The sequence below is a fragment of the Antechinus flavipes genome, chromosome 3 (assembly GCF_016432865.1).
Source record: "Antechinus flavipes isolate AdamAnt ecotype Samford, QLD, Australia chromosome 3, AdamAnt_v2, whole genome shotgun sequence".
In the NCBI taxonomy this organism is placed as follows: Eukaryota; Metazoa; Chordata; class Mammalia; order Dasyuromorphia; family Dasyuridae; genus Antechinus; species Antechinus flavipes.
Window position 1 is genome coordinate 482,644,206 of NC_067400.1, and position 26,043 is coordinate 482,670,248.

The 26,043-nt window shown below is 34.6% G+C and overlaps 1 protein-coding gene and 1 pseudogene across 2 annotated transcripts in view; one reads left to right on the forward strand and one right to left on the reverse strand.

Moving 5' to 3' along the window:
- NAALAD2 (N-acetylated alpha-linked acidic dipeptidase 2) overlaps nucleotides 1-15,760 on the forward strand; it is a 94,285-nt gene extending 78,525 nt beyond the window's left edge. For both annotated transcript variants that reach the window (XM_051986784.1, XM_051986785.1), the window contains one exon: nucleotides 13,976-15,760. In XM_051986784.1, coding sequence (XP_051842744.1) covers nucleotides 13,976-14,162 — 187 coding nt within the window. In that variant the 3' untranslated portion in view covers nucleotides 14,163-15,760. The remainder of the gene's footprint in view (nucleotides 1-13,975) is intronic.
- A 5,999-nt stretch (nucleotides 15,761-21,759) lies between these two features.
- LOC127557338 (transketolase-like) lies at nucleotides 21,760-23,459 on the reverse strand (annotated as a pseudogene).
- Between the last annotated feature and the right edge of the window lie 2,584 nt (nucleotides 23,460-26,043).

Consider the following 26,043-nt stretch of genomic DNA (forward strand, 5'->3'; position numbering starts at 1 on the left):
CACTCTGCTACTGGCTCATTTTCTAATTAATTTGATCACTTCAGATTTAAAGGTATTCTAGAGGCTATGCTCTGGAATAAAATAAAGAATACTCAAAGTTGTTAAAACATTCTCTGTAATCAGCTTTTCATACCAGGTTCACTCCTGTGGCCTAGCTTTTCTATCAGTTTTGAACTATGGGTTTATAGGCTTAGACAACAATCATTATTTATACTTATAGAATTTACTGGCAGCATCAAGTATTAAGAAAATGCAAATGAAGATTTAAAATAATAAAAATAGTTAATATTTATATAGTGCTTACTATATGCTTAGTACTGTGGCTAAGTGATTTACAAATAAAATATATCATTTGATCTTCACAATAATCCTAAGAGTAGGAACTAGTATTATTCCATTTTATAGAGGAGGAAACTGAGGTTGACCCTCTCAGGGTCACATAGGTAGGAAATGTCTGAGACTAGATTTCTTTCTGACTTTTGGCTCAGTAGTCAACATGAGCTGCCTCTAAAGAAGACATAGAAGCTGTGGCTATTAATAGTAAACAACCCCCCACTTCCAAAAAAAAAAAAAAAAGCAATATAGCCCCAAAATTCTCTTATCTTTTGGGAGGATCCTATAAAAACTTTGTGATCCCATTAAAATACATCAGATATCTCTTTCAGAGATATAAACAACTTTAGAAAATCTTGCATCTGGAAGATACCTAAAAGGTCATGAAGATTTTTTTACTTGAAGCATAAAGCCAGTTCATCAACTTTAATCTCCATTTAAAAATGTCTTATAATGGGGAACATACTGCTTCATTAAGTACCTCATTCTATTTTTAGCAGACTTTAATTTGAGAGAATTGTAGAGAAAGATGGAATAGAGAGTGAAAAATTACACAGTGTGGTTTCAAGTATGTGTGAATGGGAGAATGATAATCTGACTGACAAAATAAAGATGTTCGGAGAATGCCAGTTTTATGAAGAAGATCTTCAGATCACACAAATCTCCATGAATTTGGTTAAGTGACTCTTCAAAGGAAATTCTTACTATGTCATTTTCCTACTCAAGACTCCAGTGATTTAGTTTTGCCTTTTGGCATTTAAACTCCTTCACAATCTAGATCTAGCCTTCTTTTTCCAGGTTTTTTTGGCATATGATTCTGGTTGATGGACTCTACATATCAACCAAAGTGTCTTGCTTGCATATACATCTTCCATTTCTCTAACTTTATATGAGTTACCCTCAAATAACTGGAAATGTATTCCTTTCTCATCCCTATCTTGTAGAATTTCTAGCTTCTCTAGCATCTGTTTTCAGATGATAACACATATATTCTGAACTTTATGGCTTATTTATTCCATTTTCCTATTGAGGCTTGGGCTTCTCAAATAAATATTTAAAAATAATTGAGAGGATAAAAGTAAAAATAAATACAATTTGTCAGCTTAACAGGTTCACCAAATATTATTTTGATGTGTTAAAAAGCCTTTAATGAAAAGAAGCTCAGGCAACTTCTTGTTGCTTCTCTGCCATCTTGCTTCCATTTCTCTTTATTGCATTGCTGAATAAAATTGTTAATAGGCTGAATTCTAGTGCTGATGTAGATGTATAAATCCTATTATGTTTTAAGATAGCATTTTTACTTTATTACTACTAAAGATATTTAATATTTTACTTTACACATAATGCTAGACACAGTGGTCAGACCTCCCAGATTATGGCAGTATGATACATGTCACAAATAAGATAAAAGGCAGGCACAGTGGTATTATAGATAGAGAGATGGCCTTAGAATCAGAAAAGTCTGCATGCACGCCCTACTACTGAAAAATACCATCAAGATGACCTGGGGAAAGTCAGTTAGGGGCTCAGTATCCCATCTCTAAGATAAACAGTTTCAGTCTACATTAATATAGATCTCACTGGAAGTGTCCTATGTCTGTCATATTTCACATGACTTAACCATACCTACCTCCATCCCCTCATAAAATGTGTATAATATAAATTGTGTACTAAGCTAAGGTATTAGCTACAAATCCAGTTTAAATATCAATGCTGTATAAATGAAACCTTCCAGATTAAAAGTGTCTCTAATGTCAAATCGTCAGTTGTTGCTTAGAATTACTTTGTTCTATTCCTGTTGCCCAAAGATGGCATTATTCAGGTTGGGTCTTTTACCAAACAGATAACTGTTTTAAGTAAACATTAAAATATATATTTGATAAATATATTGTACACATGTATATATTTAATATATTTATAGAAATAAATTTAAATATATTTTAAAAATGAAAATAAAATGAATAAATAAAATAAGAAAAATAACATTTTTGGTAGCTCCATTTTAGTGATACTCTCCCTCTATTGGACTTTGCTACCTACCTTTTTGTCTTATTGTACTGTACAGTTGCTCAGAGTACATTACAAAACTTCCTTTTGTTTCACATCAGGACTCTGGGTCTGAACTTTGAAATACTTATAACAAAAATGCTCTTCTGTATTTCCACTTACAAAGCTCAAAGCCCTTTATGGTCCCATTATAAAGAATGCAATCAAAGCCCTTATTAAATATGGGTTCATAATGTTTTCCTCATTCCCCTTTTCCAATCCCTCTTTTAACAACAGAAATAATAGTTTTCTTGTAGGCCCTGAAGATAGTGACTTATAATGTTGTGAATTAAAGACGTGAAATATTCTAAGCATTGGCTCTTTTAGTAGTAACAGGAGGATTCTATAGTCTTCTCTGTAGTATATATGCTAAAACAAAATCCAGTATTTGTCTCTAGCTCTGAGAATGATGATTTATTTAGCTAACACATGGGATCATCATACTAATGAGACCTTGGCTTGAATTATGGTTGTGTGGGAATATTAATTTGTTCATCCATTCCTGACTACTATAATTGGGTGAAAAATGTCAATCCTGCAGCTATCTGCCTTGCTAATCTTAGTGATCTATAGAAGGGAATCCTGTCATGTGATAAAAGCGCTGCAGGCTGGCTCCTAAATCATGTGACTATGAACTATGGGATCAGCCTTTTGTGAAAGTATATGTCTAACACACATTGCATTTTATAGCTATATACATATGTGGGCATGAACTTTGCTATATTATTCACTACAAAGCAACCCAATTCAGCAGACATTTATTAAGCACTTTACAACACTTTGTTAGGAGGTAGGAATATAAAAACAAAGCATCCTCTTACCTTCAAGGATCTTATGTCATATTGGCAGAATAGAATATATACAAACATATAGTATAAAACAATGGTATAAGGTGTGTCTATTGGAGGCCCTATCCAAAAAGATTTAAGTACTGAAATATTAAAAGCATCTTATCCAGAAGGCAAACTCATGGCATGCATATGAAGAAAAACATGGTAAAGTTGTATTCCTTATAATACACCTTTATAAGTGCCACTATCAAGAGTTCATTAAAGAATATCCATCCTATGTTTTTTAGACCTGCAATCTAAGTCTTCAGACTTCAAATCTAGAATTCTTTCTTTTATTCCACATTTCCTTAAGAAAATAATCCCAAATCTTGGAATAATTTTGGGGAAGCAGACAACTAGGGTACTAAGTCTACCTATGTCAAATTTCAGAATTGGCAACAAAATGAAGATGGAAAAAAAATTAGGAACTTAGCTATGACAAAATGCAAAGTTAAAGAAATAAGTTTAGAGTCTTAACATAAAGGACAAATCTAAATGAAAAATTGGCTCAGAGCCACCACAACCTGTCTAACTGTATTGAACACATTTAAGGAGCTTTTTTTAAAAATCATGGTTAATAGAATTATGTCTAATAGGTATATTTTGATGCCCAGAGGATATACGTGAGTTACCAATCCTTTTTAATCCTCATGATCAGGAAGAAAGCAAAGGGTATAAGAAGGCAGATTGATGAAGAAGTACACAAAGACATGAAGAAGAATGTTGAGTTTGAAGACAAATTAAATAGGACGGTTTGTAACAGTGTGTGTGATGGGGGAATAATGGGAAAGAAATCTGAAATGGCAGTTTGGTGACAGTATAAAGGTCAAATAGAGCATTTTGTTGTTGAGTGACATAGTCACGATTGTTCTTTAGTAATATCTATTTGTTGATAGAACAAAGTATTTGGGAATCTATCTGCCAAGGGAAAGTCAGGAACTATATGAGCAAAACTACAAAACATTTTCCACACAAATAAAGTCAGATTTAACCAATTGGAAAAATATTAAGTGCTCTTGGATAGGCCAAGCAAATATAATAAAAATGACAATACTACCTAAACTAATCTACTTAATTAGGGTTATACCTATCAAACCCAAGAAACTATTTTATTTACCTAGAAAAAATAACAAAATTCATCTGGAAGAACAAAATGTCAAGAATTTCAAGGGAACTAATGAAAAAAAATCAAATGAAAGAGTAGCTGTACCTGAACTAAAACTAGCAGCAGTCATCAAAACCATTTGGTACTGGCTAAGAAATAGACTAGTTGATCAGTGGAATAGGTTAGGTTCATAGGACAAAATAGTAACTATAGCAATTTAGTGTTTTACAAGCCCAAATACCCCAGCTTTTGGGATAAGAATTCATTATTTGACAAAAACTGCTCGGAAAATTGGAAACTAGCATGGCAGAAATTAGGCATTGACCCACACTTAACACCATATACCAAGACAAGGTTGAAATGGATTCATGATCTCTGCATAATGAAATTATAAATAAATTAGAAGAACATAGGATAGTTTATCTCTCAGACTTGTGGAGAAGGAAGGAATTTGTGACCAAAGAAGAACTACTGATCATATTTGATCATTATTGATCATAAAATAGAAAATTTTGATTATATTAAGTTAAAAAGTTTTCATACAAACAAAACTAATTCAGATAAGACTAGAAGGGAAACAATAAACTGGGAAAACATTTTCATATTCAAAGGTCCTGATAAAGGCCTCATTTCTAAAATATATAGAGAATTGACTCAAATTTATAAGAAATCAAGTCATTCTTCAATTGATAAATGGGTAAAGCATATGAACAGACAATTTTCAGATGAAGAAATTGAAAGTATTTCCAATCCTATGAAAAGGTGCTCCAAATCATTTTTGATTAGAGAAATGCAAATTAAGAGAACTCAGAGATATCACTACACACCTCTCAGATTGGCTAAGATGATAGGAAAAGATAACGATGAATGTTGGAGGAGATGTGAGAAAACTGGGACACTGATACGTTATTGGTGGAATTGTGAACCCGTTCAACAATTCTACAGAACAATTTGGAACTATGCTCAAAAAGTTATCAAACTCTGCATATCCTTTGATCCAGCAGTGTTAACTACTGGGCTTATGTCCTAAAGAGATCTTAAAAGAAAGGAAAGGGACTCACATGTACAAAAATGTTTGTGGCAGTCCTTTTTGTAGTGGCTAGAAAATGGAAATTGAATGGATGCCCATCAATTGGAGCACAGCTGAATAAATTGTGGTATATGAATGTTATGGAATATTATTGTTCTGTAAGAAATGACCAGCAGGACATTTCAGAGAGACTTGGAAAGACTTACATGAACTGATGCTAAATGAAATAAGCAAAACCAGGGAATCATGACACATGGCAAAACAAGATTATATGATGATCAACTCTGATGTCTTCAATAATGAAATGCTTCAAATCAGTTCCAATTGTTCAGTAATGAAGAGAATCAGCTACACCTAGAGAGAAAACCATGGGAAATGAGTGTGAACCACAACATAAAATTTTCACTCTTTCGGTTATTGTTTGTTTACATTTTTGTTTTCCTTCTCAGAATTTTTTTCTTTCTTTCTAGATCTGATTTTTCTTGTATAGCAAGATAACTGTATAAATATGTATACATATATTGGATATAACATATACTTTTAACATATTTAACATGTATTGGTCTACCTGTCATTTAGGGGAGGGATGGGGGAAAGGAGGAGAAAAGTTAAAACAAAAGGTTTTGCAAGGGTCAATGTTGAAAAATTACCCATGCATATGTTTTGTAAATAAAAAGCTATGATAATAATAATGAAGAATGTCTATTTGAAAATGGGTTGAAGAAGCAGGGGAACTGTTAGGAGGATGTCCACAAATAGTCCAGATAAAAAGTGATGTGAGGACCTTAATAAGAATGGTTTCTATGTAAACAGAAAAGACAGATGAGATTATCAACAAAATAACTCTTGTTAGAATCAACAAGAGTAGGCAACTAATTGTATATGGGAAGAAAGGAAGAAAAAAAGTGTGAAGGATGACTTCAGAGTTGTGGACTTGGCTGACTTGAATGATAATGTTACGCCCCGTGGAAACAGGAATCATTAGAAACAGGGGTGAAGGAGATGAGTTCCATTAAGTGCATATTAACTATAAAATTGGAGCTTATATAATTTCTTCATTTCCCTTTAGCCTTTTACAACTACTTTGAAGTTTACTTTGTCAACATCTCAAACCCCACCTGCAGTCATAAGAGTAAAATTCCCCAACATCTTCCTTACCATATCCTTTGAATCAAACTTAAATCTGATCCCATTAACTCTTCAAATGCCACTGGATTTGTAATTAAATTAGCTTGGTGTCATTGGAAGAGCCCTAGCAAAGTTCAATCAAGAAGCACATATCAAGCACTTCTTGAATACTTTTGCTAGGTTCTAGGAATGCAAAAACACCAAATCAGACATGACCTTATTGCTTTGTGGACTAACTTCTGAAACTCTGGGTTGAGACCCCATATGACAGAAGTAGTGAATTTTTTTTTCTGCCAGTAGTCATTTGGGTATTTATAACATCATTTGTAGTCCATATAAAATTGTCAACTTGAAGAACTCAAGCAGTGTCTATTGTAGTTGCTGTGGTAGGGCTAGACCAAATGATTTCATGGGATTTATTTATATGGCCTACAAATGATGTTTGTATGGGGTCTCATAACTGAGTTGTGGGGATTGCAAAACTTAATTTTTATAAGTAAATATTTGATTTGTATACTTATTTTATATGCTCATATATGTTGGTTCATATAAAAAATTTTTTTAGGCAAAAAGGGGTCATGAATGGAAAAAGTTTTAAGAAACTCTGCTTTTATGTAACCTTGGAAAACTCACTCTACTATTCTGTAATCTCACTTTCCTCATAGGTAAAATGAAGAGTTGGGAACTATATATTCACTAATTTTTTTTCTCACTCCTATAATGCTGGGGGACTTATTGTCCTGGTTCTGTAAATAACTTACTTTATGGTTTCATGTCAGAGTAGAAAAAATAATTGATATTAAAGCAGGAGTCCTAGGTTTAAATCCCTAGCTTTGCTTCTTATTTTCAATCACGTTAATCTCACTGTTACTGCCTGTGAATAATTTGCATGCTGATAATACAACATAATTGCCTATGCCAATAATACAGCACAGCTTACCCACGATGCTGAGGAGGCTGGAGAGGAGGATGTCTTGATCCCAGTAGTTTAAAACTACAGTAGAACTAAAGTTTAGCAGGAATACTCAAATCCATCATCAATGTGATAAGCTCCCTCAACTTGATGGGCCACCATGTGGCATAATATGTAGTGAACTAGTCCAGATCAGAAACAGAATTGATCAAAACTCCTGCATTTTTTCACAGTGAGATGGGATCTTTGAAAAGTGCCTGTTCTTCCTATACTACTACCTAAGATAGGTAGGGAAGACCAATTAAAAAAAAAAATCTCACTGTGTTTGTTTCATCTTCTGTCAAAATGAGGATATCATTTGGATGTTTCTGTGAATTAAATAGAAATTATATCCATAAAAAGTAGTTTTAAAAGCATGAAACAAAATCCCAAGTATTATTCTAATCTGGAGCTGGCTGACAGTTTTTTATTTGCAAATCCTCTAAATAATCAGTGGACTTTCTGTGGCATGACAGATGGCAGAGGGAAATGAGAACGATATAAGCTCTCTTCTTCAAAAAAGTCACAGGAGACTAAAAGGAATAGGGAGGAGTAGTCAGACACAAAGGAGAACTTACCCACCCTCTTATCTAATTTTCCATGATTTCCAGACACACTCAGACTAAGGCTCTTCCTAACTTGTCATAGTTTTAGTGGAGGATCAAACAGTATATAAATATTCATTTTTAAAAAGAAAGATCCCTTTAAGACCATAAAAAAATCTTTAAAAATTAAGAACCCTGAATGTCTGATGTGCTTCAGGGATTCCAAATAAGTAGTGTTAAAAGAGATATTCATTGCCCGTATAATGCTGCTGTATGCAAAGCTTCCTGCTGTAACAGTCTGATAGAGCAGCTTTAATCAACTTGAGCTTTAGAAGGAAGTGGATTTGACCAGGGAGTTAATTTTTTGATATGCTTATTTAAAGTGACTTATTCTTCTTTGAAATGTAGAGTGCAGATGCTATACTAAAGAAAGAATTATATGATATGAGCTTTTTTCACAGGAAGAGTACAGTGTGGACTTTAATTCTGTTTTTGCAATTGGATTGCCAGTGTCAATTCAATTCAACAGACATTTATTACACCCCTATTATCTGCAGGATGTGTTATTATTTCTAATAGTTAACAAATAACAAAGAAATTCATTTGAACTTTGTATTGTCATCATTTGCTACACAGGTTTGTCATTGTTTAATTTTTTTTTTTTATTTCTAACTTTTTTTGGTCACTTAACATATTTATAGAAATTAATTTACAAAATATGCTTATAGTTGATTTTGTTGTTCAGTCATTTCCAATAGAAAGTTAAGACCCTATTTTAGAGTTTTCTTGGCAAAGATACCAGAATAGTTTGTCATTTCTCCTTCCAAAAAGGATTGTATGACTTACCCAAAGTCACACAACTATTAAATATCTGAGACAGGATTTGAACTCAAACTCAAGATGAATCTTTCTGACTCTAAGCCACTATCCACTGCACTAACTGCTTAAAAGGATTATGCTTTGGAAAACATAAAATACAATTTATGTCCATCTCTTACTCTCTCTTTTTTTTCATATATGAAATAAATGTATGGAACAGAAACAATATCATCACCCGGGAGACTAAGAATCCAGGGATCATTCAGATTCCCATTTTTTTCTTTTCCAGTAGAGTGTAATGAAAACATATCTATCTGGCAATTGAGTTTTACCTCTAACTATTTCCTCCTTGTTTGTGTTTGAAATCCCAAATATTTAATATATTCACCAGTTATTTTTGTTGTGCCACAGTTCTCTTTTAATGTTCTGACCTAGTTTCCCTAATTGTCCTATGCAGTTACTCTGCCTCAGGTTATAACCATTATTGTTAATGTTAGGATAAAGGTCTTATATCTTAAACCTTAGGCTATAATCATTCCCTCTTAATGTTTGATGGGATAAAGGTCTTTATCCATTTTAGACATCATTAGAATATCAGGAGCCTTTCCAGTACCTCCCATTATGTCATCCTAGGTGCCTTCCCCCATTACAGCCCTCTAGGTACCTTCCCCATTATGTCATTATTCTTGTTACCCTATAAAAGAATCTTGTATCTAACATTCACGGCTCAAGAAAAGCATAAAAAAGTGAAAACAATTTTTTAAAAGGTTAAATGTTAAAATGTTCATATCCCTATGTGGGAAAATGATACATATGTAACTCCTGAGAATTGTACTTTTGTAAGGGCAGTTAAAAGGGATATATACCTGGAAGAAGGTGTAGGTATAAGTTGACTTTAATATGATGATATAAAAAATAAATTAGGGGTGGAAAAAGGATTGTATTTGGGAGAAGAGTAGATAAGTAAAATGGTGTAAATTATGTCACCCAAAGAAGCACAAAAAAAGACCTATTACAGTTGAGGGAAAGAAGGGAGGGAAATGAACATTGTTGAATGCCATCAAATTTGGCTCAAAGAGGGGACTTTCGTGCATGCTTAGTTTGGTATAAAAATTTATCTCACCTTATAGGGAAATAGTAGGGGAAAGAGGAAAAGAAAGGAGGGAAGAAGTAGAATGGGAAAGAGATAAGGGGTGACTAAAAAAAGGGAAGGCAGATTGAGGAAGTTGGTGGTCAGAAGCAAAACCCTGGTAAGCAGGGAAAGGGTGAAAAAAGAGAGAAAATTATAATTTTGGAAAATAAACTGACAGGAATTCCTATACAGAATTAATCATTTTAACGGTGAATGAGAATGGGATGAATTCTCCTATAAAACGTAAGTGAATAGCAGAATACAATGTGTTTTTGATAAGAAACACATTTGAAGCATATTTAAAAGACTGGAGCAGAATTTATTATGTTTTCAGCTTAAGTGAAAAAAGCAGGCACTAGGTTCAGAGCTAAAGAGGCCTTTTAATATATTAAATTCAGCCCCTTCATTTTATAGATGAGAGCTGAGACACAGAGCTAATAAGTATCTGAGGCAGTATTTAAATTCAGTTATTTCTGACTCAATGTTCCTACCACTGTTTTACCTAGTTACCTCAAATCACCTGCAAAAAGATAATTTTTTTCTATATTTATGCTGCTAATAGCATTTTCTTTTCTTATTCCTATAACTAGCATTTTTGTCACTACGTCCAATAATATAAGTAATAATGAACACCTTTACCACTGAATTTTATTGAAAAAGTCTTTTCAGTTAAACATAATTCTGAGTTTGGAGTTTGTATGAACTGTATTTTCCATTTTGAGGATTAGTACATTTTTAAATGTTTTTGACAGAGTAAGTGCTTTATTTTGCCAAGGCTTTACTGCAACTATTGATGTTATCACATGATTTTCTTTGATCTTGTCATTAATACAATGTCTTTAATATTAATAATGTTTGAATTAACCTTGTATTGCTCTTATAGATCCAATCTGGTCATAGTATAGCACTGTATACACTATTTATAGTCTCTTGAAATAGAATATCCCAATTTTTTTTGGTTGTTTGGTAATGGTTGGGGGGAATTCAGTGATTCTTAAACTATCTATTCATCCATCCTTGACTTGTCTGACAAGTCAGTTGTTGAAAGTTGATACCTAACAAAACTAATGCAAACAAGATGGAAAATATCTTCACAGTTAAAGATTCTGATAAAGGCCTCATTTCCAAAATATAAAGAGAATTGACTCTAATTTATAGGAAATCAAGCCATTCTCCAATTGATAAATGGTCAAAGGATATGAACAGACAATTCTCAGATGAAGAAATTGAAACTATTTATAGCCATATGAAAAGATGCTCCAAAACATTAATTAATCAGAGAAATGCAAATTAAGACAACTCTGAGATACCACTACACACCTGTCAGATTGGCCAAGATGACAGGAAAAAATAATGATGAATGTTGGAGGGGATGCAGGAAAACTGGGACACTGATGTCAACACTGACATTGTTGGTGGAGTTGTGAACGAATCCAACTATTCTGGAGAGCATATCAAACTGTGCATACCCTTTGATCCAGCAGTGTTATTTCTGGGTTTATATCCCAAAGAAATACTAAAGAAGGGAACGGGACCTGTATGTGCCAAAATGTTTGTGGCAGCCCTGTTTGTAGTGGCTAGAAGCTGGAAAATGAATGGATGCCCATCATTTGGAGAATGGTTGGGTAAATTGTGGCATATGAATGTTATGGAATATTGTTGTTCTGTAAGAAATGAGCAGCAGGATGAATACAGAGAGGACTGGCGAGACTTACATGAACTGATGCTAAATGAAATGAGCAGAACCAGGAGATCATTAGATACCTCAACAATGATACTGTTTGAGGATGTATTCTGATGGAAGTGGATTTCTTTGACAAAGAGACCTAACTCAGTTTCAATTGATCAATGATGGACAGAAGAATCTACACCCAAAGAAAGAACACTGGGAAATGAATGTAAACTGTTTGCATTTTTGGTTTTCTTCCCGGGTTGTTTATACCTTCTGAATCCAATTCTCCCTGTGCAACAAGAGAACTGTTCAGTTCTGCAAACATATATTGTATCTAGGATATACTGTAACCTATTTAACATGTATAGGACTGCTTGCCATCTGGGGGAGGGGGTGGAGGGAGGGAGGGGAAAAATAGGAACAGAAGTGAATGCAAGAGATAATGTTGTAAAAAATTACCCTGGCATGGGTTCTGTCAATAAAAAATTATTATAAAATTTAAAAAAAAAAAGAAAGAAAGAAAGTTGATGCCTGAAATTTCTTCCTTTTTTTTTCAAAAAAAATTTTTTTCTTGGCTAATGAAATCATTGCATTCTTTTCTTCTTCATTCTGATTTTCAGGCAACCTCTTACCTGGGTAAAGTTTTACACTTTAATTTCAGAATTATTCTTTCTATTCTTTCCTCCAGTTCTTATTTCACATATAATTTCATTTAAAAAAAATCTATTTCTTTCAGGTACTTTGTAAGTTCTTGTGGTCATGTCATTTTTTTTTTAATGTTCTGCTTATAGTTGTAGAGTTACTTTGTTCTTTTTAGTGGTTGGACTTATATTTAGTACTTTTGGTTTATAATATTTCTTCAAAATGTTTATTGCTTTCTTATGTTTCTTCCCATCCCCACTCTCAGTTCCAAATTTGGGACTATGTGTCAAAAATAGTTTCTACCCTATCCAGTACTTGTAGATTACATGATCATCTCCCTTGATTTCTTCAATTTCTGCTACAGCCTCTTCTACCTTTTAAGTATTGCTACATTAAGAGCAGTGATATATTTCAGACTCCTAAGATTGTCTGAGGTCACAGTACCAGATCTTTTTTTAAAAAAATGAGTTTCAGCAGATGTTGTGGGCTAAGCAGGGAATACTTATCTCTCCCATAATAGTATTTTAAAAATTAGTCACTAAATGAAGCATTTCAGATCACAATTCTAAAGAACACATCCTCCTCTCCCATGCCCCCTTCCAGTCCCTGTTCTAAATCATCTAGATTTTCATAGAAGAATCACAACCACATTTTCTGATATTCTTGGAGCTTTTTCATTTAAATATGGACACACTTTTTTAACTGTCCATCTCTCTTTTTGACAAGATCTCTTTGCTTTCAGGCTTTGGGCTGTATTTTTGTGTAGACCTAATCTGGATAAAGAAAAGAATGTACTATTGTTTCTCTTCAGACTTCTTAATCATTATTCTATTTGATAGATCCTTGTGGATTGAAGAGCTACATATTGATAATCTAGGGCTTTTCTACAATTTATTATACAATCATCCTAATCAGCTGTTTGGAAAGGTGTCTGTTATTATCATAATGCTCATTATGCCCTATTCTCTGGAGCTACCTCACCCCACATTCCTTCATTATAATTTTGAGGAGGGAGTTGCAAGTGAGCTAAAAAATGAGAAAATTCTAAAAATCTTTCTTAATTGATCCTGTTCCGGAAAACGTGCTAACATTTCATAGTCTGTCCCTTTCCCTTCCCCCCAGGGGACTAACCCAGAATATTTAAGATATGAGCCTTCCTTGAAAAAAATTTTCACAACTAAGGTATCTCTTTCAGACCTATTGCTATAGTCTGCAAATAATTTATATGTACTATCAACCTTATCAAAACACACATGTATTGGTAATATAGACCTTGATTATGAAGAAAAGACTTGTGTGTCTCATCATTTAGATACATTGTTTTTCCTTAACCTTGTTACAAAGTATCTCCCTCATACAATAATTTGTGTGTATCCTCTCTTCCCCACTTCTTTTCAACAGAAAGCAGCCAAAAATCAGTAGTAATGTATACTGTAAATTTGAAATTTAGTTTCATATTTTCTCTAGTATTGTGTACCTAACCAATGAGCACATTTTTCCTTCTTCATATCCTAAAGTGATTTTCGTTAAATTATTATATACAAATTTCAAAAAGCATTGATCAATTAATTTACTTTTTTTTTAAATGGGTTTCAGCAAATGTTATGGGTTAAGCAAGGAGTACTACTTATCTCTCTCATAATAATATTAGAAATCAGGTCACTAAATCTCATTTAATGCTGCATTATGAAAGATCAAAACTATTTACCAATCTGCTTTAATTTGTGGTTTCTTATCATAGGCACATCATCTTTGCTCCAAGTAGTCACAACAAATACGCAGGAGAATCATTTCCAGGAATCTATGATGCCATGTTTGATATTGAAAACAAAGCAGATCAACATGAGGCCTGGGAAGAAGTTAAAAAACAGATCTCCATTGCTGCATTTACAGTTCAAGCAGCTGCAGGGACTCTGAAAGAAGTATAATAAGATGGCAGCAGAAAACCTCTGCCCATGTGACCAGCCACAAGCACCACTGGAGGGAAACCAGAGAACAAGATTCACCTTCAGTTTCTCTCTGATGAAGCCATAGTTTAAACAAACAAAATCTGTGTAACTGCTATCTTATATGACTTTCTTTATCCATTCACTACAAAGTGCTTTATCAGTTTAGCTAATCATAATCATCTGCTTGAAATGACTTAAAAATTTCCCCTTTGCCTAGATTAACCTGAGAAAAGACATTGGGCATTCTTTATATATGCATAACTCTATAACATTTACACCATCAGAAGATAAAACAAAAATCTTGAAGCAGTAGGAATCAACTTTGTAAAATGTAGCATGTTAAAGTATCAGCTTTATGATTCCTTAAACTTAGTTCAGGTCAGGAACCTACTTGAGAAACAGAAATCAAAGATTTAAGAGATAATTAAATGGTGCTCTAGACTTCTAAGGGCAAATCCATAACACTGACTATTTAGGAAAAAGTCCTAATTGCCTCCTTTGATAAAAGAAACATTTCTAAATATCCCTTAATAGTGGTTTTCTCCTTGCTGTTTGAAGACCTCTAATGATGAGAAACTTCTGCCTCCTGAGGCAATAGTTTTCATTTTCAGAGAGAATTGTTAGGGATTTTTTTTTCTGATATCAAATGTAAATCCACCTCATTATAGCTTTTCCCCTAGTTCAAAACTCTGGCTTCTGGAGTCACACATAATAATCCTAATACTTTCTCCAGCTCATAGTCCTTCAGTTATTTTAAGACATACCTTTGTATGTCCTTCCCCCTTCACTGATCCATCCTCAATTCCCATCCAAGTCTTCTCTTCACTCTAACCCTACCAAGCTAAAAAGCAACATTTCCACAGATTCCACTTAGGCACTTTCCTATGAACATTCTCCAGCTTGTAAATGTCTCTCTTTAAAGAAACAATTCTTCCAACTATGGTCTGGTCAAAAAATATCCCAGTGGGTTATTATTTGTTATATTTCTTTTAACTTAGTCTAAGATCATATTAGCATTTGGTGAGGGGACTGGTATCTGACATCTGACTTTAAACTCTTTTCAGTTTGCATTCAGCTTTAAAAATGGAACCCTTTATCATATTTTTCTTTTTTTAAAATAGCAATAACACTTCACCAGTGGGCCAGGTAAATTCAGAAATACCAAAACTTTAATAATTTAGACATTAAACATGTGCTTCATATAAGGCATTGTTCTAAGCACTAAAAATATAAAGATGAATAAAAGCCAGGTCTCTTCTGGCCTCTAGAATCTTATGATCTTATAGACAAATTTAAATGTGTTAAGTCTAAAGGAGAGAATAAAGTTGCCCCAAAGACTTGAAGAAGATATTGTTCTTATCTTTTAATGGAGAGATATGTTATATGAAATGGCACCTGAATTCTCTTGGAAATCTTTACTATCTCTATATAACTTTAAGTGCTAGCATCATGAAGTTCATGCTTTTTACTATGTAGAAGAGGTTGTGTAAGCAATCATAGTCATTTATCTAGAGGTGACTGTTTTAGATTTGTGTGTTCAATGACATTAGTGATTTAATAAACTTGATTATCTGAAATTTTGCTTTCCTTTACATTGGGAATAAAAAATTTAGGATAAATTCTAGACATAAGCATATGTTAAAAGCAGTTAGCCTGATTTCCCAACCATGAAATGGAAAACAAATTTAAAATATAAATATGTATTTATAATGTATTAAATATAACAAGGTAGCATGATTTTTCCAAACATGACATTAAAAAACCCATTAAATATGTAAGTAGACATATATACATATTGACATGTCTGTATTCATATAACACTACTTAAATAGTATATTAATACTAATAAAAGTAGTATTTTGGAGATTTCAAACTGGATGTGCTTTGGACATTGTAAATGCAAATGCAAAACTAAACTCATTGTCTCTACCCCAAAGTAAAAATCTCTCCCTCTTTTCAAAGTTCCCAATACTGTTGACAGCATCATCATCCTCCAGGTCAACTAGGCTTGCAACTAAGTGTCATTCTTGACTCCACTCTCTCACTCCCCAAATCCAAACTCTTGCCAATTCCTGCTAATTTTACCTTACTAAAAATCTCTTTTCTAACATTGCCCCCAACCCAGTGCAGCCCTTAGAACCTTACATGTGGGCTATTATAATCCCTGCCACAAGTCTCTCCCCATTCTAATCCATCCTCCACTCAATTATGAAACTGATTTTCCTCAAGTACAGAATTGGTCATGCCAACCTCTGTTCAGTAAATTCTAGTGACCCCATATCACCTCCAAGATCAAATATAAAATCCTCTGACATTCAAAGCTCTTCAGGTTTTCCATCCTGATCCTCTTTTTTTTTTTTTTTTTTTTTTTAAAACACTGCTCCACATATTCTGTGATCTAGTGACCATGATTTCCCTTTTCAGGGCTAGCTAATGGAAGAGAAATTACTTATTTTGCCAGGCCCAGTTCTTTCGAATTTTGATTTTTAAGACATATTGAGAGGTATAGTATTTAGGCTAGGCAAATGATATTCCTACTACACTTTGCAGTGGCCAGAATGTTCCTGTGGTATGGTGTTCAGTTCTGAGGGTACTCTTCCAATTCTGAGAATCTCTTATTGGAGGGGCTCTCATTTGGGAAGGAGGAGGGATCAGACTTACTCTGCCTACAGGAGAAGATTTAGGACTAATTGAAGAAAGTTATTATAAGGAGGTTGTTTTTTCAAAAAAAGCAATCTTAACAATTAGAATTGTCTAAAATATTATATACCTTTGAAAAGTGACTTTAACCCTTACTCTTCAAGTATTCAGAACAGTGGTAACAATCTCCTATACATTTTATAGATTAGATTAATACCCTACAATTGTATTAATCTAATCTACAAAGTCTATAGGGGATTGCTGAAACAATCCTCTATGGATTTTGTAGATTAGATTAATTCATTCCCAAAAGGGATTATACTAAATGACTTCTAAATCTAATTCAAACTCTTAGCCTTTGAAATTAAAACTTTTTGGAGTCCAAGTAAATGAATGGGAAAAGCATTGACCTCACAGGGCATATAATGTGCCATATATATACACTTATGTTACATGTAATCCATTTTCTAGTTTTAAAAATTATAGGTCTTTTTATACAAGATTTCAGAATCTCAAAAGTATCAAGCATAGAATATTAGACTAAAGAGGTTAATGCAATTCTCTTGGCTTTTCCTTTGAGTATGACTTCATAGTTTCTGGGTCTCAGTCTCTAAATTAATTAAGCAGAAAGACATATCTTTAGACTATATGGAAACCTAGGAAATTAATCCTAGGTTAATCCAAATTAACTAATCACAGACATCTTCAGATACAAAGAGAAAGCATTTATTCGGTCCTTGCAAGGAGAGGCCCAAGCACACCTGGGCAGACATAGAGCCTCTCAGCTCTCATTTCCCAGCATGTGCTTGACCTTAGCTAGCTGGGAATAAAGAATCTGATTAAATAGTAAAAGACTCAGAGATTTTCACTGGATGGACTAAAACGGAAGTAACCATCACTAATCAATAGTCGGTGATGTCTTCTTCCTGTGAGTCATGGAACTTCCTATCATTTCCTGAAGCTGGGACCTACCATCTATCTTTTCTTTCCCTACAACCCCTAAGAATCATGTAACAGGCTGCAGGCCTAAGGTCTGACCCACTCCATCTTATCAACTTTTTAAGAGATCTTCACCTGGTCCCATTCAGCACAATGGATAGAACACCAGGCTTAAAGTCAAGAGAACCTGAGCTTAAATTCCACTTTAAATATTTAACTAGCTGTGTGACCCTGGACAAGTCACTCAACCTTAGTTTTCATTCATACTTTCTGGGTCTCAGGCTCTCAATTAAGCAGAAAGACACATCTGAAGACTATATGGAATTCTAGGTAGCACAATGGATAGAGCACCAGGCTTAAAATCAGAAGAACCTGAGTTTAAATTCTACTTCAGACTCTTAAACAGCTGTGTAACTCTGGACAAGTCATTCAACCTCTTGTTGCTTTCAGTTTTCTTGTCTGTAAAATGGGGATAATACTTCACAGCTATCTCCTAAGGTTGTCAGGTGGACCAAGTGAGATAAATGTAAACACTTAGCACAGTGCCTGACATATAGTAAGCTTGATATAAATGATGAGTTCTGTCTAACTTTTTGTGACCCCATTTTGGGTTTTCTTGACAAAGATACTGTAATGCTTTAAAATTTTCCTTTTTGAGTCCTACCAAATTCTTTTTATGACACAGACATGGTACTGATACCTAAACCAGGTAGGTTGAAAACAGAAAGAAAATTATAGACCAATCTCCCTGATGAATATTGATGCTAACATCTTAAATAAGATATTAGCAAAAAGACTACAGAAAATCCTCCCCAGGATAATACACTATGATCAAGTAGAATTTATACCAGGAATGCAGGGCTGGTTCAATATTAGGAAAACTATCAGTATAATTGGCCACATTAATAACCAAATTAATAAAAACCATACGATCATCTCAATAGATGCAGAAAAGGCATTTGATAAAATCCAACATCCATTCCTATTAAAATCACTTGAGAGTATAGGAATAAATGGACTTTTCCTTAAAATAATCAGCAGCATCTATTTAAAACCATCAGTAAGCATCATATGTCATGGGAAAAAACTGCAACCATTCCCAATAAGATCAGGAGTGAAACAAGGTTGCCCACTACCACTTTTTGTGATTCTATTACTATTCAATATTGTATTAGAAATGCTAGCTTTGGCAAAAAGAGTTGAGAAAGAGATTAAAGGAATTAGAGTAGGCAATGAGGAAACCAAATTATCACTCTTTGCTTATATGATGGTATACTTACAGAATCACAGAGATTCTACTAAAAAGTTATTAGAAATAATCCACAACTTTAGCAAAGTTGCAGGATATAAAATAAACCCACATAAATCATCAGCATTCTTATATATCACTAACAAAATCCAACAGTCAGAGTTACAAAGAGAAATTCCATTTAAAGTAACTACTGATAATATAAAATACTTAGGAATCTATCTGCCAAGGGAAAATCGGAAACTTTATAAGCAAAACTACAAAATACTTTTCACACAAATTAAATCTGATCTAACCAATTGGAAAAATAATAAATGCTCTTGGATAGGGCGAGCAAATATAATAAAGATGACAATACTACCTAAACTAATCTATTTGTTTAGTGCTATACCAATCAGACTCCCAAAAAACTATTTTAATGACCTAGAAAAAATAAAGTTCATATGGAAAAACAAAAGGTCAAGAATTTCAAGGGAATTAATGAAAAAAAAATCAAATGAAGGTTAGCTTAGCTGTACCAGATCTAAAATTATATTACAGAGCAGCAGTTACCAAAACCATTTGGTATTGGCTAAGAAATAGATTAGTTGATCAGTGGAATAGGTTAGGTTCAAAGGACAAAACAGTCAATAATTATAGCAGTCTAATGTTTGACAAACCCTGAGACACCCCAGCTATTGGGGTAAGAACTTACTGTTTGACAAAAACTGCTAGGAAAATTGGAAACTAATATGGCAGAAACTAGGCATTGACCCACACTTAACACTGCACACCAAGACAAGGTCAAAATGGGTTCATGATCTAGGCATAAAGAATGAGATTATAAATAAATTAGAGGAATACAGGATAGTTTACCTCTCAGACCTGTGGAAGAGGAAGGAATTTATGACCAAAGAAGAACTAGAGATCATTATTGATCACAAAATAGAAAATTTTGATTATATCAAACTGAAAAGTTTTTGCACAACAAAACTAATGCAGACAAGATTAGAAGGGAAGCAATAAACTGGGAAATATTTTTTACAGTCAAAGGTTCTGATAAAGGAAAGGCCTCATTTCCAAAATAGAGAATTGACTCTAATTTATAAGAAATCAAGCCATTCTCCAATTGATAAATAGTCAAAGGATATGAACAGACAATTCTCAAATGAAGAAATTGAAACTATTTCTAGCCATATGAAAAGATGCTCCAAGTCATTATTAATCAGAGAAATGCAAATTAAGACAACTCTGAGATACCACTACATACCTGTCAGACTGGCTAGAATGACAGGGAAAGATAATGTGGAATGTTGGAGGGGATGTGGGAAAACAGGGACACTAATACATTGTTGGTGGAATTGTGAACACATCCAGCCATTTTGGAAAGCAATTTGGAACTATGCTCAAAAAGTTATCAAACTGTGCATACCCTTTGATCCAGCAGTGTTACTACTGGGCTTATATCCCAAAGAGACCATAAAGAAGGGAAAGGGATCTGTATGTGCACGAATGAATGTGGCCCTCTTTGTAGTGGCCAGAAATTGGAAAATGAGTGTGGTTTCCCATCAATTGGAGAATGGCTGAATAAATTGTGGTATATGAATGTTATGGAATATTATTGTTCAGTAAGAAATGACCAGCAGGATGATTTCAGAAAGGCCTGGAGAGACTTACATGAACTGATGCTGAGTGAAATGAGCAGGGCCAGGAGATCCTTACATACTTTAACAATGCTATATGGTAATCAATTCTGATGGACTTGGCCATCTTCAGCAATGAGATGAACCAAATGAGTTCCAATGGAGCAATAATGAACTGAAATAGCTGAGCTCAGCCAAAGAACTCTTTGCCTGTCTGCATTTTGGATTTCCTTCACAGGCTAATTATACAATATTTCAGAGTCTGATTCTTTTTGTACAGCAAAATAACAATTTGGTCAATTAAAAAAATAAAATAAAATTTTCCTTCTCCAGCTCATTTTATAGACAAAGAAATTGAGGCAAATAGGGTTAAATAACTTGACCAGAGTCACACAGGTAGTAGTATCTGAGATGGAATTTGAACTCAAAAAGAGGAGGAGTCTTTTTTCACATTAGCGACCACAAAAAACAATCAGAGGTAAGGAAAAGCAAAAAGAGATTTATGATCTTGAGAAAAAGGGCAGCTCCTAACAAACAATGGTGTTTGTAAAGATTGTAGAGTACAAACTGCAAAACATAAGATTAAATAGACCTCTGGCATCCCCCCCCCCACAATCTCACCCCCCCTCCCCCACCTCACCCCTTTTTTTCTATTATCTGGAGGAATATAGGCTTATATACTAAATAAGGAAGTCTGTCCCAGAAACAAAAGAATGTTAGTAAATAATAAACTCTGCTATACAAGGAGATAGTCTTGGATGAGAGAATTCTGTTACCTGAATTTCCAAAGCCACCATTATCTTTAAAAGAACTACTTAAATGTTAATTAAGAGGTGGTAGGAAACAGGCAAGGAAACATTCATCCAAGACAATGGAATACTTGCAGCTTTTTAGCTATAATCCAACTTATGAGCTATATATAGCTCAAAGACTCAAGGCCATATTTCCATGAGAGATCTTCACTCAGTTTATTCCATACACCCCTCAAAACACTTTTATTATTTTCAGTTACTCAATGTATTTAAATTTACAGAAATGTTTCTCTCTTCCCTATTCCTTATTTTGGTCTGGAATGACCAGCAGACATTTTAAGCTTAAGACATGGCCAATTTGATGGCCATGGGAGCTATTGGTGCCAAACATCAACAGCTCTGTCAGCAGCCCATCTTGGGTTGCTGGCAATTGTATGATAAACAATAGTGTTACCAGATTCACCCACTATGGCAACAGACACAGTTTCTCCTTTGCCAATTTCATAGTAATGATCATCCAGTCAATATGCAGCCATGGGTTGAATGGACATTTTCAACAATGAGTTCTTATCCAGGGTCTTAATTGTAAAGGGTCAGGCACCTGGGTATTGATCTTTTCTTTCTTCAGCTGCTCTGCAGCTGCCAAGGCTTCATGGAGGTTTATTCCAGCGCTGATCAAAGTCACCTGGTCATCCTTGCTCTTGGGGGGAGGGTGGGGTGTGAAACTGTGTTCCCTTTAATCTGTAAAATGATCACTCTGAAATTGTGATCTCTTTTGATCTGTAAAAGAAGAGAGATTCCTGGTCTCCCAGGCTCCATAGAGTGTATGAGAGAACCTATTTCTCAGGCTGGGCCTTTTTAAGGCAAATCATCCCCCCATTGATAGCCAGATCCCCATTCAAATTTTCTTGGGAGATCTGGGCCTGATATTGAGTGAATGAAACTCCAAGGTGAGTGTTTTTAGATTTGGGGCAGGGATGGGGGGTAGGGGTGGGGTAGAAGAGAGAGATTGGGTTTCTTTTCATCTTGAAACCTGAGCCTCAGATTTCCTATTAAAGGGTATTTCTAAACTTCTGATCCTTGTAGAAGTCTGTAGAAGAGAATAACTGCCTGCCAGAACTCCTCTCTGCTGTGAAGACATTCTTTTTTCAGCAAAAAACCTTTTGTTATTTCTCTGCCATTGAGGGAGTCAGTCTCCTAGCAAAGCTGACTTCTCATCCGACAATAAACTTCCCTTTTGCCATTCAATATTTCGGGTTCATGAATTCTTTCATGAAGGACCTGCACTGACCAGAAGGGAATTCCCACAATTCTCTAAACTGCCACTAATCTCATAAGAACCATCTTAACTTGGCCAAAATTTCATTGTTTTTTGTAGATTATTACATTCTCTGGGTGCCTGGTCCTTGTGAAACAGATGCCCTTCGTGTTGGCAGCTAACTACTGTTTTCTCAGCAGCCACAGCATCCCTCAGGTAAAAGACTGTACCATTGGGGGTGCTCTGGAACATGGCAAGATCTTGAAGGACCATCTGGGAAAGACCATCTTCACAGATGGACAACTTGCAGTATGAGCCATTTAATTTGATGTTGCTCTCAGAAATGGTAGCCATGAAGATGTGGTCAAAGTCCCTGTTGAAAAAGGTAGCAAAAGAAAGTTACATGGCCTTGTCCCATGTGGCACAGCTCACAGCAATGATCAACATGTTCTGTTATGTAATGAAACACTCAATGAAATGATCAATATATGCTCCTTGAAGAATATTGAAAAGGTGGAATTCTTGGGGTCTCCATCCAGGGCAATCATGCTGATTACTGACTTGCCCCAGTTTGGCTAGTCCTTTATTATAGGCTTTGTGGTGACTACTTGTCTCCAAGTTTATAATTTGAGGAAGAAAGCATCCAGATGTTGATGATGTTAATTGTGGGGGCATCCTCTTTGGAAAAGGTGCTAGAAGCTTCTTGATTTGGATTTGGCCAAATAGTTCTTCAATGACCTATTCTGCTGTCTTATTTCTTTCATTGCCATTATAGAAATTTATGTTCTCTGCACCAGATTGTGGATTTCCAGTCATCCAAGTTGGTAAAATGATGTAGAGATACTCAAAAAATTTTCAGAACTTTTCCCATTCCTCCTATCAGATTATAAAATCAATGAGATTGGAGTCATTTCAAAGAAGTATTGAAAGTATGGAAAGAAGTATTTATTAAGCTCAGCTTGCTTGCACAGGTTTGGTCATTGATCGCAACTCCTTTAGGGGTTTTCACAGCCATATCCTATTATAAGGTGAATTGTTTCTGAATTTGCAGAATTCATTGTAAGGAGAGATGGATAAAAGTATAGATAACTAAGGGAAAATACATCTCTACTAATTCCTGGAGAAAATCAAAGCACATTTAAAGGTCTTACATTTGTACACCTAGGGCAGGATGTTGTGTCTAAAAGCTTGCTCCAGTGTTAATATTTGTATGATCACAAAAGGATATTTAGAATTCTTAACTATGAATTATTAGAAATAATATTTTCAAAATCTTCACCCTGTATCATGATACCTTAAACCTAATTTGTCTAATGTCTTTTCCTCTAACCAAAGGGCTACCCTGTTTCTTATGAACAGACAATCTAGACATTACATATCCATGTTTAGGGAATTAGAGGGATAAGATGTGATACTTTGGATTCCTTACTCCTTTGATTAATTCTATGCAAACTGTTTTTTTCTCACTCTTTTTTCATTTTTTTATACCAGTAAGACTACCACACCTAGCTGCACACACAGTGCTGCACACACTGTTTTTGAGTAAAATGTCTATAATTCTGAGGTGGGCTTGTGATTTTAAAAAATGTCATTAAGCCTCTTTTTCCCTCTGTCAGTTCTCAATAAATTTCTAGCCTCCAATTAAAACAATCATAATCTCGCTACTAAAATCTGGCACTGATATCTCATCATAGTATTTTCAAAGGTTACATTGCAGAGATAAAATTCTCATAGGTTCTACCAAATTGCAAAAGGTTTGAATAATAGTGCAATTTCAGGTTGTGCCTGTTTTCGAGAAAATCAGAACAGATAAGGACCAACAGGCTCATCACCGAAGATTGGTTTGATGCTTTCCTGTTGTACATAATATTTTTATTTTTTTAAATTATAGCAACCAATAAAAGAACAAAGCCATGATCAGTCCACTTTGGTTCCTTTCTTTTCCATCACTCACAGTAATGGAATTACATAAAGGAATTACATTTAAAAAATAAAAAGACAGAAAGTTCTAAAAACCTCAGAGTTCTTAGTCTAAGGACATTAACTATTTGGTACCATCAATGTACAATTTTTATGCAATGAAGAGCAAGTGTACCCTCTGCTGTGTAGAGAGCTGCAGATCATGGGGAAACTCTGGGTAAGGTATAAGACCTTTCAGCCCCTAAGGAACTTGCTGACAATGTCTAGTTTGGGTCCCCATCTCCCCTTGGGGCATCGCATCCCTCCTGAGAAGTCAAGGGGGTGTTACCACCTGCATCCTACTTGAAGCAAGAGATACTTAATGTAAAGAGGCATTTACATAGCTATAGTAAGGTTATACTATAGTTAGCACTTAAGCAGTGTGCTGTGGTGATATAATGATTCTATAGTTGGCACATGTTCAGTGTGCTGTTGTGATATAATTGTACTAAGATATTTAGAGCCTGAGAGGATTTGAAATAAATGGACTCCATCTTTGACCAGCCTCGTGGGTCTCTTGCCTTCTTCACTCCTCCACTAAAAGCAAGGACTTGGCCTGCTCCTGAGAACCTCCAGAGAGCTAGTCTGGATGGTATATTTTGGCATCCCAGCATGGAGGCTCTAGCAAACTACACTGCTGGAGAAATTTAACTATATCCAGATGTACATTCTTACCAAAAGTGAAACCATAATGCATAACGAATATATAGAATGGCCACCCTATACTCAGAGAATAAATAAGTTCACAGGCAGGGCATTATCATATAACCAAAAGAAAGAAGAAAATTATTTCATGAACTATTGATTTATTTTGTCTTGTGGCATTCATGGTGAACATAAGTAAATGTAAGAATACTGTGACTAAAGAAAGCATTAAGAGGAAAGTCAGGAGGAGGGGGAAGAAACTTTTAATAATAATTTAATTAAATGTTGCAAATTAAATGGAGTCACTGGCATAAGAATAGATGACAGGAATGACCTGCACTTCCTGTAACTTTCCCTTGTAGACTTTTATATAACAATGTATAATTTACAAATCTCATCCCAGCTGTCTTAGAAAAGTAAAAACAAGAGCATTATTCTTCCCTCAAAATCACACACACACACACACACACACACACACACAAAACAGTGAGAAATACTATTTATATAAATACATTAAATATCTGCCAACGAGAATGAGGCAGCACCACAATGAACTGTCATTGAATAAAAAAGTTTAATTTGAACAGTTAAACGTTTTCCAGGAGTATTTTAAAGATATCCTTAGATAAAGGTAAAGCTTTTGGAAAAAAGTGTAAAACAAAAGTTTTAAATAACGTACATCTAAGTCATGAGCAAAGTCAGAAAACATCACTTTCATGATGGCATTTGTTCTAAGAGAGGACCACCACCATAAGAGGGTAGAAGCACCCTGAGATATGTGAAAGAGCAGAATAGG